At 29.5% G+C, this 16,372-nt stretch overlaps 1 protein-coding gene across 1 annotated transcript in view; it reads right to left on the minus strand.

The window, feature by feature from the left end:
- Window positions 1-740: 740 nt before the first annotated feature.
- The window catches only part of LOC129969329 (alkaline phosphatase, tissue-nonspecific isozyme-like), a 475,680-nt gene continuing 460,048 nt past the window's right edge, over window positions 741-16,372 (minus strand). Inside the window, exons 8-9 of the mRNA XM_056083860.1 lie at window positions 4,510-4,632; window positions 741-1,125 (exon numbers count right to left, since the gene is read on the minus strand). Of these exons, the coding sequence (XP_055939835.1) occupies window positions 782-1,125; window positions 4,510-4,632 (467 nt within the window). The 3' untranslated portion in view covers window positions 741-781. The remainder of the gene's footprint in view (window positions 1,126-4,509; window positions 4,633-16,372) is intronic.

Raw genomic sequence — 16,372 nt, forward strand, 5'->3', positions numbered from 1 at the left:
TTTCACTACAACTCGGGTCCAAACCAGCCTTAAAAGCCCTAAAACAAAGGGTGCAGGATGTAAAGTAAATCATCATTAAAGATGCCCTCGCTTTACATTCCTGAATTCCTCATTCGAAAAATAAACCGGCACCAAAACGATTCATTAGTATAGAACTTGCACGGGCGGATTGGGCCGGATTAATAGCGAGAGAATTAAACTTGAACAATAAATGTTTCTAATTAATAATAAGAGTTAATACTTTGATGTAAATATCTGGAATGACAGAAACAAATGTAAGTAAAACAACTAACGTATTCATCTGGATCTATTGTAAAATACAACATTATGAAAAATTGATTCAATATAAATATTCCAGCTTAATTTTAATAAAAAAAGTCTCAAACAACTGAAAAATAACATCTATATAATTTCCTGTTGCTTCGTTGTAAAACAGAAAGAATTTAATTTATTTTATTATTATATTAAAAAGAAGTAATTGATTACATATGAGTAACTCTTGAAATACATTTGATGTATTCACTTAATTTGATTTGTCGCCAAGACTTGGCGGCGCTTACAATTCAACAGCCGTTAATACCAAACCAAAGATTTCACTTTAATTGGCGATTTCAAGTTCCATGATTTCATCTAAATATTTAAATCTAATCATTAAGATAAAAAAGAACAATATATATATTTTTACTTAATCTCTCAACAACTTCCGGAGATTTAGCTGGACCAAATTGCACGCTCTCGGCCAGCTTAGTTTCTTGTAGTATCCAGTCCATTCTGACACCTCTCATGTCCTATCATGTCTCAGAATGAGCAGCATCAGACTTAAGCAAACGGTGATACACCATCTGGATGGTGTCCAAGCCACCACAGAATTAATGTCTTCTTCCACAATATGTGGCGATGGACATTCGATTAGTTGGCGATGGTAAGATTGCCTCCTGCGTTCGCAGTCATCCCTCTGTGGTCCAATACAGGACGCGAAGGCGAGAGCATGGGGCACGTAGGTCTGCTCAAACACACCCCTGAAGAGGTGGGCCATGGGCCCATGCGCGTAGACTGGGACGTCTTCGCCGCCGTGGGAGTCCCAACGACGAGGTACTGCACTTTGCTGTATAAAGTTCTTGTCCTCTAAAATTCGTAAGATATAAAAAAATACATTGATAATATGGAAAACATGTTGAAGTTATTTTTTAAGCACTTTCAACAAGATTTAAGGTAATAATATTTTTAGATTGATAATATCTATTTTTGTTTAAACTTTTTCACTTTGCATTTGAAACAGATACCTCCTCCAATTTTTTAAGGTCATCATCTTGTTTCATATCGACATTGAAAAAGCAATAACTTACATTTTGAAAATTTCATTTATTTGAAATCCAATTGTCAATATCTCTTGTAAAAAAATGTAGGAAAGTCAACCATTTGACGGACTTGTTTTAAAATTTCATACAATTCTACAACTTCAGTGATAGAACCACACGAACAAATTTCAAATATTTAAGATTTTGAGTTATTATACTCTCATGAAAAGGGAGGACAAATTTAAATATCGTTGACGAATTTCGTCCACAACTTGATAGTAATCTATAACTTTTCTTCAAAAGCCATATATCAAATTTTATGCTTATAGTCCGCTGCCTATTAGAGGTATTGAATTTATGGACATCAAAATGATTTTATCGCTTGACAACACAATGGTTAAGTTTAGTTACATTAACGTCCCGTTTTAAAACAACATTAGGGCTATTTTGGGACGGACCTAGTGATTTTGAACTGCAGCCTGATGACGAGGATGACACCTGAGCTGGCACACCCCTCACCATACCAGTGGGTGGACGTCTGCCCCGGATGGATTTAGTGTTCAACAGATCCCCTTACAGCATCTCCAACCTGAAACCCTACGGCTTATAAGCCGAGACCTTACCACCAGGCCACCGAGACCCCAACACAATATGTTCTCTTTATATAATTAGGAAGTGAATATGTATATAGGAAACTGATTATTTGTTTGATCTCATGAATTAATACAGAATAAATTAATGATCTGACTATAAGAAAATACATTTCAAGGATATCAATAAAAGATGATACTGTAATAAATGGATGTTAAACTGAGCTCAAAGAAACCAACAACTATTGCATTGCATCAAAAATATTCAACTATTTAAAAACCAGAATATTTAATTCTTCTATGTAACAGAAAAAAATATTTTTTAAATATGAAGAAAAAGGATCATGAAGTTAAACTAAAATTTTTTTTTCGATATTTGATACATTTGAATTTTAGCTTATTCGATTTCTATATTTTAAGTCCCAGATACGATTTACAAAAAAAAGAAAATCGCTACTGATTCACTAAAGGAAATTGCATGAGATTTTTATTCATAAATCATATTTGAAGATGACATTTTTATTCCGCCTGAGACTTATAAATAACTTGCTGGACGATAAATGAAAAATTCCATTTGTAAGAAATTATTTTGAAGTTATTGCCTCAATATTAGTGACAGAAAGATATAAAGCACATATAAATGCTCTTATTCTCTTCCCCTAAGGCAATTTTTATTCTTCATTTTTATGAAACACAATTTTTTTTTTCCAAATTCGAATGTCTTTCTTCCTTTTTTTTCTTATTTAGTTACAAAACTTGGTTCCATTTGCATCTTGTTTTCATAGTTCATGCATTTTGAATCCATTTTTTTTACCCATAATTTCAAACGTTTGATTCACAAAACTACAATTTTAGCATTGTTGTACTACATATTGTTACATATCTGTAATAATGCTTTCTGTGTTGCAGTTAGTTTATAATAACGAATTTAATATTACAGATATTTCAATATCTGCTGAATAGATGGCAGGTAATCATTCCCGGCCTTGGCGATAAATATCGTAATCATTTGGCGATTTTATCAACATGACCCAAAGTTTTTGAAACTGTTGAAAGTTTGCAATATATCGCTTAGAAACGAAGTTACGATAATTTTCTAGAATCTTCTATAGTCTGTTGCTGAAATTCTAAATGTCCAAGAGACGAATCTCAAAGAGTATTTGAGTGAAATCTCTCGTTGCTATATTGATGTGTATCAAATTCTGTATGAGCGCCTGTGTTGTTACAATTGTTTAACCCTCTTCCTACTAACAAGTTGTAGCATACAAATTGTAACTAAATCATACAAATTTATCCAAATCTCCAAATTATAATATGCGAAACGGTAGAGACAAAATAGTAAATTATTACATTTAAAAGTCGTTTTTTTTATGAAACTAAGATTTTTTTATTTAATATTCTTAATGTTTAAACTATTTCTTTATAAAACCTTTTAAATTTTTTTTCAAAGTCTCTTTTGGAAAGTTAAATTGATTTTTAAATTTGGACTTAACATGCGTTTTTTTTTTCAAATTCATACATTGTTAGTCTTTTCATATAAAAGACCTCATTAATTTAAATATAATGGATATTTTTGATCCAAATTTGGTATAATAATTTGTCAATATGTTTTGTAATTCCTGAACTAAAAATAATCAAACTATGCATTTAGAAATATTTTACAGTTGTATTAATACTTCACTATATAAAAATAGAACATTTCATATTATTTAACACTTGACATCTAATATTTAAGGAATGAATAAAAACAAGACTTATTTTTTAGTTCAGGTATTACATAATATATTTATTAAGCTTTATGCAAAATTTTAAGCAAATAATTTGATAAACCTTTAAACTAGAAAATTTTTGCTTTATACCTCTTTTCAGCCAAAATATATACTTTTTGTAATTTTTTAAAAATCTTTTGCCACTTAAATGGTATATTTGGATTTCATAGTTGTTTTTCCAATTTTTCAAACATGTAACAATTTTCGAAAGTTTTTCAAAAATTCATTACGGACATAATCTCAGACCTTAACGGAAGATATGAACATCTAATCAAAACTAATTTAATTAAATCATTTTCGTAATGTTGAAATAGTTTAGATCTGAATTTTCTATCTTTAATTTTTTAAATTTTATATTATATAGTAAAAATAATACGTTGATAAAAATTGCATTTAATGCCTTCGTAAAAAATAAATCCAGAAAATAATGAGGAAAGATAATTTGATTAATGAAAATAAATCTAGTAACGAAGGCAATGGAAAATGATTCAAAATACACTTAAAATATTAAAAAAATACTAAAATTAATGAAATTGGCTAAAAGTTTTTTAAAAAATGCCTTTAAAATTATTTATTATATTTTTGACCAAGAAAAAAGAAAGTGTTAAAGTTTTTCTCAAAAAATATTATCATACAAAAAAATTCTTTACATTATTTTCAAATTTGGAAAATAAGACTTGCAATGGGGCTATTTTATTTTCATCATACAGTAGTATTGTAAAACTTGAACTATTAGCTTTGCTTTATTGTTGTTCTTTTTGTTGAATCCTGTAGATTGGAATTTTGAAAAATATGAAGAAAAAAAAAGGGGGGGGGGTTTCTTTCTTAGAACTACATTTGCCACACCCATACCTGTGTCAACATTCGTTAGATTTTCTCTTCCATTGGGAAAATTGTGGTTGTAACCTGGACCATTGGCGTAAAGCAAGGTTGTGTAAGGCATATTATCTACATCAGATGGCTTGTCATCAACACCTATAAATAAACAAAAAAGTTACAAATAAATTTAATTCGTGAAAAAAAATCAAATTTTGATTTTAACTCAGAAGATATTGTTGGATAATTTCTAAGTAAGCAGAGATATTGAGAGAGAAAATAAGAGGAAAATAATTACCTTAATTTTGTTTGAATAAGTTAAAGAATATCAATTAGCAATATTTGTCGATGGCCAGATTATCATATTTTGAAACTTATATATTAAATTAATTTGATCATAGAGTTTATAATTCAATAAATAATTACATAGAATCAAAAACATTTGAAATGTTTTTTGAATTCTTAATTAAATAAAAAATTACTGCAAATACTGCGGATAGAAATGCGATTTTATTACACAATACAAATTCAAAATTAACAAGGACATAAGATTTGTCCAGATATTTTAACTACGGCTGAAAATTTTTCCGGTTGGCTACGCCTGGATGTTAATTCAACCAACTAATCCATCATAATTACTTCAAAATTTATGTATCAGTGAGTGAATATTAAAATGCGTTACTTCTTTCTAGTATTAATTTATGATATTTTAAATTAATAATCAATGTATCACATTAATAATTTTTATAAGAATAAATAAATTTCAAATTGGAAAGTGGTAGTATTATACAGAATAAAATCATTTATAAATGACGAAATTGTTGTCTGATGGGGAAATAATGTTTCAAATAAGAACCATTATCTTATAATGAATAAGCATTTGTTTTTATCGTGAAAAGCAAATAAAGATTTCTAGCTCATTTATTGATGCCATTAATAATTAATATAAATTCTTCTGATTATTAAAATTCATATTCTTGTGCTACTATTATGTCTTCCATCATTTTTGTTCATAAAGAACTCAGTTTAGTTTAGTTATATTAGTGTCCCGTTATAAAGCAACATTGGGACTACTTTGGAACGGACTTCGTAATTTTGAGCCGTGATCAGATTACGAGAACGACACCTGAGCTGAAGCCCCCCTCTCCACACCGCACCAGCGCGTTTGGCCCTAACCAAACAGACAGACTCCCTTACACGATGGATCTTCGGTGGAGTCAGGTTTCGAACCTGAAATTCTACAGCTCGCGAGCCGAGAGACCTTACCATCAGACCATCGCGGCCCGCGCAAGGAAATCAGTAATTTTTCTCATGAAATTGATTATTATAAATATGTTAATAAAAATTTTTCAAAATGTCTTTTTAAGCACAGTTTAAAACACTGATAGTCTAAGTTACCCAATTGGAAGAAAACTCTACAGTGCCGTAAAGCTTTTTAAAAATATATTCCAAATATTTATTTTTCCATGAAATTTTATATTTGTGCACTTAAGAATCTTTTTCGGTATTATAAAGAGCTCTGATCCACTTTTACTTTAAGCTCTTCGATAAACGTCAGCAGAAAGTTTCAATTAAGGCGGTCTTTTAATAATTTTTTTAAATATTATGTTTCATTTAAAATTGAGGTTTAACTTCAGAAACAAGCAATGACTAAGTTCGTATATTTTAAAACGTGTCTGATACATTCTATGATATAATTGAATGCATAAAAAAAATTAAATAGAACATTGGCGAAATGCAGAGAAAAATGAACGGAACAGGATAAACTTTCTAAAGTAGTATGTTTAGCAAAACGCAAATTTAAAAATATTTTATGGATTAAGTCGTTAAAATGAAGTTACCAAAGAAAATTTAATTGAAAACTACAGCAACCATTCATCCCAGCGAACTAACTGGTTACCACAGGCGACGAGTTGGAAATTAATTTGGCATCACTTATCCTTATCTAAAACGAACCATTGGACTCCCTTCTTCGCTAATTATAAGTTGCAACACAAAACTTTCAACGGTAATACAAATGAAGGAGATCTTATTTGATGCCTTTTATAGTTGCTGAAACAGATACAGTTTTTTTCTAAGTTTTGGGGGAGATGAATGCTTTGAAAATTACAATATATATATTATATATTTTATATATGAGAAAATAGGAATAAACTGGAAAAATGTTATTTTCACTCTAAGATCACTTTTAAACAGGATATAGTCAAAAAAATTTGCATATATTATTTTAAAAAATTCCATTTTTATTTCTGTCTCAGGTATTTATAACTATAATGAATATTGATATTAAAACATTTAGGAAAAATTAAATTACCACAGATGAAATTTGAATTTATTGTTCAAAATATAACTATATTTCCTATAAATTCAATACAATAATTTCTGTTATTATATGTTTTAAGATATTTAAGAATCCTATAAAACATTAATAAGTGTCATGCAAAACATAGCTTATTTTTAATGATAAAAACTTCTTTTTTTATGTTGAAATATTTAAAAAAAATGCGTACATTTTTTTTTAAAATATGATTTAAGCATGCTTTATTATTTTCAGTACCACAATTTGCATCTTATTAGAAAAAGGCAAAATTATCATTTCTTCGTATTCTCCCTTTTTGAACATCTTTGTTTACTTTTGTATTCCTATCCGTGATATTTTGGATATGTTTTTTTCTGAATATATCAAATTCTTTTCTTAGAAAGGATTAGGAAGAATCAGAAAAATTTATATCTCTCTCTACAATACCAGGAAATTTTTCTTCATTTGGAATTTCTGAGGTATTAGCATCCGTTACATTCTTTAAATTCTAATAAAAAAAGAGAAAAGGATACGTTGCATTTTTTTGCCCTGAATATATTAAGATGAATAGCATTTCTTTTTATGTAGCATTTTTCATCTAATTTGAAAGAGCATCTTTTGTTTTATTGCAATGCTTCGCGTAGGCTTAAAAATGAAAAGCTAAAAAGGAAGAAATGCAAAGAAAAACACATTTCCTCAAGAACCAGAGTTTTAAGGCATTTTTATTTTCAAGGATCTTTTTTGAACTGTTGTAGAAATTTAGTATATTGCGTATTTTGAAAACAATTTAGCTAAAGCTAATTTTGCTTAAGGTTTGTATAAAGATTTCAAAATAGATTTTTGTAGGTTTTTTTTTAGAAGAATAGCTATTTATTTGTCTGGAGGTAATTTAATAAAGATTAATGAAGAATATAATGGTTTAAATTTTGAAGCAATGTAAACTTTTACTTTCTGAGTCTCATTATAATAGCAGTAAGTGAATATTTAAACGGGAATTATTAGTGTAGGTAGCTTTAAGGTGGAAAATGTGAAGCCTTCTTTCAAAATCAAAGTTGAACGTCTATCATTTACTTTCAGAATTTTTTTTAAATTTTTTTGTTAAATTTTAATAAAACTGATTTTACGAGTTATAACTATTTTTTTCCTGTTATAGATCAAATGAATATCATCCCATTATAAAATTAAAAAGAAATAAAGTAAATGAATTGAAATCTGCTGTACCAAATTTCAAGTTATCATGTGATAACATTGCGTTGTATAAGTCACGAGGTATCAATCCGACAGAAAAATATAATGTTCTCACATGACTCATATTTCGCAATCACCAACATTTAGAAAAGCAATGATGTTTGATATCTCAAAATCAATCGAATTATAATAATAATTATTATATAATAATTATAAACAATGTGACATCCTTCTTTATTATTTTCTAATATCGCCCCCCCCCCAATTTTTTTATAATTTATTTAAAATTTGTATTATTATAAATTTATATTTTATTTAAAATATTCTAGGATATAGGAAATATAAAGATTTTATTTAAGAACCAGATTGTTGTCGAAAAAGGAAGTGGAGATATCAGAATCGTATTAATATAATAATCAATATACATGCAAATTTTGTGCTACAATATTAAAATGAAAATTACTAATGATGATTATGTCGTGTCCTCGCTGCCACGGAAAGGGGATGCAGTAGCTTCAGAGGGTAAAGACTCATGAGCAGAAGTCTGACTTCTACCTCATACGAAGCTCACACATTCGCATGCACAACCCCTTTTTATAGAGGGACACATTCACACACAGAACACAGATGAAGAACAACCACACCCGAACCGTGATTCGAATCCGGGACGACTAGATCACGCGGAAGATGCGCTACCCCTATGCAAGGACGTCGGCTGAAAGTTATTCATATTTTTTTAATTTAATGATTATATTTAGCTTTTTCTAGCAAGTGTTCTATATTTATTCTTTATGCTATTGTCATCAAATGATAAAATAAATTTATGTATTAAAATTTAAGTTTGTATTATTATAAATTTATATATCACATAAAATATTATAGGACATAGAAATTATAAAAATTTTATTTTAGAACCACAAGGTTATCGAAAAACAAAGCGGGTTAACAGAATCGTATTACACAAAATAAAAATCGAATACGCATGTAAGTGTTGTGCTAAAATATTTTTTTAAAAAAAGCTCAAAATTATCTTTCTATTTCAGAACTAATGCAAAAATTGCAACAAAAAAAATAAAAAAATAAAAAAGATGGACTATATTTTGACTCAAATTTAGACAGGTAATATTTCATAACCATGATCACTTCGTATCGAAGCGTAAAATATATTTAGTTAATCTAAGAAAAAGACTAGAGTGTATATAAAAAAAAAAGACGCATGGATAACGCAACACTTATTATGTCCAAGCTGGACAAATGGGATAAAAAATGCTCCTCTCAAAGCAGGTGTTGGAAATAATTTTCCGCTCAATCTATGGCACTTTCCATATATGCGTATGATAAAGCGAAAGTTCCATCTGAGGGATATCGCAAATCGACGTTCTTTTTTCACTCATTTACCTTTCAAAATCACGTCCCGATTTACTCACGGTTCTTCGTTTTTCAAAAGAATTCTAGATACTTCGTATATCTGGAAGGGACTTTCATGCAAATGGGGTCTCCATGTCAGATGGCTGCGATATCAAATCCGAATTTTTCAAAAGCTTTAAGACAGTGAGCCAAAGAAAGCGCATGTTCGCTGCTTCAAATATTGATCGGTGATAGTTATTGTTCGAATTCGATCTTTTTTTTTTTTTCTTTTTTTTCCTCGAGTTAAGATACCTGGAGGGTGAAGTTATTTATCTTTTTAAGGTACTGGGTTATAGTTTTCGATATAATTAGGAAATAAATTTCAGTTTTCCTAGATCCAATAACATATGCGAAGGCTTAATATTTTTCAATTCCGAACAATTTATTTTTATAATGGATCGTAATTTTTTTTATTCGGGTTAAGATATGAAAATATTTTTAAAGAATTTTTAAATTATAAAGTTCCGATTGTTAGTTCAATTTGAAGAACTTTTTAGATCAAGTTTATTCATATTATTTTTGATAGAATTATTTAGAGTTAAATTGTTAGAAAAAGGATTGTTTTTTATTATTCAGAATTGAAGGCCCAAAAATAGATCTTTTTAGAATAAAATGCCTAATGAAATTATTACAATATTTTTATTATATTGTTCGATGTTCAGAATTTTGCTGAACATCTTGGGTGTACTGTACAATATTTTGTGCTTCAATGAGAAACATTCATGCTCTAAATGATCCCGAGGTTAAAAAATTATACAAGACTTATCGAAAAAGAAAGTAAACATATTAATATTACTCCATAATAAGATAACGAAAAAAATAAGGAAAGATAATTTAATTAATGAATATATATATAAAACGCAATCAGAATCAAATCTCTCTGGTTCAAACCCAGTTCCATTAAACATTAATTCAATTTCAAAACTTTATTTTTCAAAACTGAAAAATAATACTAAGTATTGTTAATCCATGTGTTTGCAAGAAAAAAAATATCTTTTGCAGTGGTACTTTAATACTACTCATCCGAGGAAGCTTCCCAGTCGAGGTTATATGCAATGTTTACAACTAGAGGCATAGAATTCTAAAGCGCAAAACTATTTTCATTAAACATGCTTTGAAGATATTGTATTACACTTATGTTCAATACAATATGGAATATAATATATTTATATAATTAGAGAAATAAAATTGAAATTATTGAGCAAATTGACTATTTACTTTACAAGAAAAATGATTTTATTTGCAGGATATATCATCGCCATATCTACTTAATATTTTTATTATTTTCAAAATAAGGTGCATTTAAGACTTGATATTTCTTATGCCTATTCTTCTACATACCCATTAACGGTCTGATTCATTGCAGTGATATTCTAAGCTTCGTCCGTTTTGCTGAGTCTAACTTGATCTTTAAGAGACAAGATTTTATTTCAAAGTGTGTTTTCGAGGTTGAATTATGCAAACATGTTTTTTTTTATCTATTTTATAGAATTTTTAATTAGTCCTCAACAATTTTATATGTTTATAGGTATTTTAAAGTGAACTCTTTACAAGTTTCAAATGTGTGATTCATTTCTTTTATTTTAAACAAAACTTGATTTTTATTTTCTCATTTGCGAAGTATAAAGATTTGATTCGAATGTCTATGTTTTAGACCTCCTCGAGTTTTAAAAATGCAATTTTGGAAAATGTCTGTATGCCTGTGACAAAGATAACTCAGCTTTGTTCTTGGCGGATGAAATTTGGTATATGGTCTTTACATTAATTTTGTAATTTTATATTAAATTCTGTGCAAATTCCGTTCACAGTAAGTCTGTCTGCCCTGCAATATAAGTTAACACAATAACTACAAAAAGAAGAGAGCTAGATAAATGAAACTCGGTACAAAAGATTTAATATATATAATGTACACTTATTTATCAGCTATCAAATTTTGTGGCAAATCCAGCAAGGCTTTTACCGTCTGTTCGGTTTGTATTTGGTAGGGCGTTGGATTCGCGTTCCTTGGGTTGTGAGTTCGAACCTCACCGGCCGAAGACTCTCCGTGTGTGTGGTGGCTGGCTCACGTATAAATCTGTCGTGGTCACAAAGTCCTCCGTGTCGAGAGTAATACCACGGGGAGTACTGGATTAGGGGTGATCGTTTTCTGATTGAGGTCTAAATCACGATCTGTGAATGAGTGAATGAAATGCATGGATGAAGTCCCTCCCCCCGTAAAAAGGGTTTTGACGTGTGTGTAACTAAGTCGTACTATTGGCCGTAGATGGCACTACTGAAAAAACAGGAGCCGCACCTTTGGCTTAAAATCACTGACTTCTAAAGTCAGTGGAACAAGTACCATTAAAAACAACAATAAGATATTAAAAATCTGCATTTTTTTATATATATATATTTCTGTGATTGTGTGACTTCAACTGTTTTAAATTATTCATTCCTTTATAAATTTTTTTATTTTGTGATTTGAAATTTCATATTTTAGTATGATTTTTAATGCTTTTGTAACGACTGTACACGGTCTTTAAATTTCTAATAATTGTTTTTTAAATATCTTTAGACACATTTTTTACGGTTTTTTATCTTTTGTATCTTTGAAGCTCACTTATTTCCGCATTCTCTAACTGTAGCTTTCTCTGAATGGTGTTTTTTTTTCTTGAATAAAATAATTTTTTTTAGCAATGTCATGCCAAATTACAATCTGAGCAAGAGGATTTTTAAAAAAAATATTTTCTTTGCCAAAAGATCATTGTTGGATGCCACGCCGTTACTCTCCTTCTGTTGCAATAGCTTAAGTAAAAGAAAGCTTAAATCAGCAGTTATAAGGATAAAATATATTCCTGTTTACAATGACCATGTTGTGACTACATTTTATTCAAGTTCTATACATCTAAGTTTTACTGGATATATCCAAGCGAAAGTAAGCTTCACTCTCATATTGGAGCAAATAGTGTTAGATTTGTGGTAATAATTCATGTTTAATTTAGTGTTAGTGTTTACATAGACCCCATATCTCAAAATACCGAAAAGTTCTCTGGAAAGATACCAGTTGGCAACCGACCATCAGCAAGGCCAGAGCGTTATCAATCTAGCAGCATTATATGGTTACATCAAGGAAGCTGCAAACAGATGTTACATTGTATATTGTTCGAAGATTGTACATTGTTAAAAGTTACACATGCTTGAAATGGATTTGAATTGTTACCATCAAAATTATAGCTACTTCTATTGCCATTTAGTTTTTTTTAATCTAAGCAAAACGAAAAATATATAATTAAACATATAGTGGGTGATCGGTCATTTTAAGCCCTTTAAATTCCATCGACATTAAGTAAAATCGGGAAAATAACGTGTATACCTAAAGTAAAGTGACTATACTGAATTTATTGAGATGGGTTACAGCGCCCCTACATGCGAAATAAGGAAGTTACAAAATATAGCTCAAAGAATGAAGATCTATCTAAAAGTTCAGTTAGAAAAATAAACGCTATATCATAACAAAAACGTAGAAAAAAGTTTCATAGAGTTATATGCAAAATTTTCAGAGATATTTGAAAATAAAATCCTGAACTTTCCGTGATTTAAAAAAAGGGTTATTCTTAAAATTGAAAAATGTATCCTCCGATTCACCTCTCCCCATGCTAGCGTTTCCACGATCTCTTTATTACTTTTGTTTATTTTTTTTCATTGCTTAAATTTCACTTCGACGTTATTTAACTCGCAAACACTGTCTGATAATAACGGAGAATATATTTTTCAATTTCCTCGGAACCCTCTGTCAAGTCACAGAAAGTTCTTGATTTTTATCGTAAATATTTCCGCCAATTTTACATATAACTCTCTGAAACATTTCTCTGCACTTTTTATTATAGTAGAGCTACATTTTTTCCCTAATTTGGCATTTTATTCTATCTCATTTTTTAAAATTATTGTTTATAACTTATTTATTTCGCTTTAAAAGGTGCTATTATTGGTCCCAATAAATTTAGCATAGTCACTTTATTACATGTATGCGTAACTTTCCTGGTTATACGAGATGCTGTTTTAAATTTAAAGAGTTTAAATGGGCTTCATTGATATCCCTGTATAATAAAAAAAATAATACAGAAACACAGGAAAGAGAGTAATCATTTTCATAGAGCTCAGCACATGCTCCCTACGGCAAAATGTAGAATTAATCAATCGTACTGTGGAAATTATTAAAGAGAAACTAACGTTAGAATTATTGTGTATGAAGAATTTTAATAAGATCTTCTCGTTTTTACTAAATGATCCTCTCAGGAGACTATTTAAAAATTTTCAAACATTCATAGATGTTTAATGTTCTTCCAGAAAGCCGATTATTTCCATCAAAGTGGAAAACCGTCTGAAATGGCATGACGTGGAATGGAAGTTTATATATCCAACCCATTAAAATTTTCATCTCGCCATAATAAATAGGCGCTAGATGAATATTATAGATGAAAAAAGCATGGTTTGGTTTAGTTTAATTACATTAACGTCCCGTTTAAAGAAACACTATTTTGGGACGGACCTCGTAATTTTGAACCACAGTCAGATGACGAGGACGACACCTGAGCTGGCACCCCTCTCTCCACACCACACTACACCAGCGGGAAGACGTTTGGTCTGGACGGATTTAAAGTGCAATGGACCCCCTTACACGACGGTTCTTCGATGGAATCGGATCTCGAACCTGAAACCCTCCGGTTCCGAAGCCGAGACCTTACCATCAGGCCACACCGGCCTTAAGAATGGTTTGGATAGTAGGAAGAGAGGACTGCTATATACTTTACAGCTAGTTGTGCGAAAGGTTTGTGAGAAAGCCGAGGTGAAGTGCGAGGTAAAACTAGCAATTTGGAATTAGATTGTGAATCATTGGCTTTTATATTTGCTTTATTTACTGTGCTATACAACTTTTTAATTCTCTTTAATTGTTAAAGTTTGAATTTTATTGGCATGATTTATTTTATAAATTTGAATTACGAATTTTAAAATGGGAAACGATAATACTTCATTTAATCAAACAACTTGCTTGCTGAAATATGTATATGAATAAATTTAACAAGCATGCTCATGCAACAGAAAAGAATAAATCAAGGCAGAAAAACACATCATGATAATAATGTCATAACAACAAATCATAAAATATATAAGAATAACAAGTGAAATTATATAACATCAGAGATTTTTCAATGTTGTTGAATATGGCTTATACTTTTATAAGATCTTAGAGAATTGTTGTTCACTGATAAAATAAAAAGGAAGTGCTCTACAATAATTCAGGATTAAAAAGCGCGAATTAGCCTTTTATTTATCGAATAATATCATAGAAAATTGCAATGGTCTTCAAGAATTTATAAACAAGATGTCGTCTTCATCATATAAACATTGTTCAAAATTCAAACATTATGAGGTAATCTCAAATTAGTCATTTTTATCGGATTCATTCAAATCGGATATTAATATATAAAAAATTAGAAACTTATACAAGTTACAATTATTAAATTATATGCATCAGGTCTGTGATTAAATTACTTAATCAAGACACTTTGATTATGTTAAATTACTTTAAATGTTTTGCATTAACCCACACGGAATTATAATTTTATTAATTTTTTGAAAATATATTTTGAATATCTTCAATAATGGATTGAAAGTTACATTGAAACATTGTTGCAATAAAATTCAAACTACTTTAATTGTTTTATTAAATATTTAATCGAGCGAATTTTTTTTTCAAATTTATGAATACTTAGAAAAAATATTCTGCTAATTACATATGTAGTTTAAATCTTGAATCGCAAAACAAATTTACACAATATTAAAAAGAAAATTTGAAATAGAATACTATGACACTTAAGCTTTAATGAAGCTATTATGTCATGGGATTTGATTCTATGAGGAATTTTTTTTATACAATAGGCAAAAAGGGCATGAAGTTATTAAAATAATAAGCATTCTTTTACCCATTTACTGCCGATTCTACTTTACGATATATCTCGTAGGAAACTGCCTTAAAATTAAGAGTCTGTAAATCTCTCTGGCGGTGAATGGGTTAAAGTTTATCAAAGTATGATCGTTAAAAATATGCTTTGGTGAGAGAATCATGAAGAACAAGATAAGAATTATAGATTTAATAAAAATTTAACACAACTAATAATCCTTGTGAAAAATTTGATCTCGAAAGGAGGTTAATTTGCAGTATTTATAAACCATAAATTTTATCTAAAAGAACAATAAATTTTACTATCATTCTGTAGATGGCGTTATTAAGAGAGAAAAATGTATGAAAAGCTTGAGTGTCAAAATGCTCTGATTTTTTTAATATTATTTGGAGAATGCATTTAGCAAAATATTCGAGGTCTTGACAGTAAATTCTTAAGCCTCTCAATAATAAACTCGAAGTTCAAATTTCAAAAGTTTAGAAAGTTTCCACAAATTGAGCATTATCAAAGCTTTATTGAAAAATTTCATTCAAACCATTGAATAATGAATGTTTCGAAGAATGGTAACTGCGAGAAGAAAATTAATTTAAAAGAAAAATGCGCTCTTATCGTTAAAAGCAAATTCCTAGAAGTATTACTCCCTCGAAACTAACAGCTGAGCTCTTTTAATCAAAAATAAAATTACGCGCCATAAATATAATTTAAGAGCACTAAGAACGGAAATGTCAGATGTAAATCTGGAATAAACAACAAGCAAGAACTAGAAATCTCTCGCTTAGAAACAAACGACGCAACAAAAATTGGAAGTTCCTCCTTTACTAAGAACTTTAACAGCTGAAGGAATTTTCGCGTAAATTGACGGGGGGACTTCCAGAAAGGGATGTTAGAGCTCCACGATTGTAATTGAATCTATTTTAATTATCTGCTTCACTTAAGCGTTGTGAAAATCGGGAAAATAATTAAAAGATATAAATCCAATTCCTTCAGATTCTCGGAGTCTGTCGTTTAAGAATAAACTTTTGACTTTCAATGGGTATAAATAACCTCTTTCTCCTTAATTCTC

The sequence above is a fragment of the Argiope bruennichi genome, chromosome 1, assembly GCF_947563725.1.
Source record: "Argiope bruennichi chromosome 1, qqArgBrue1.1, whole genome shotgun sequence".
NCBI classification, from domain to species: domain Eukaryota; kingdom Metazoa; phylum Arthropoda; class Arachnida; order Araneae; family Araneidae; genus Argiope; species Argiope bruennichi.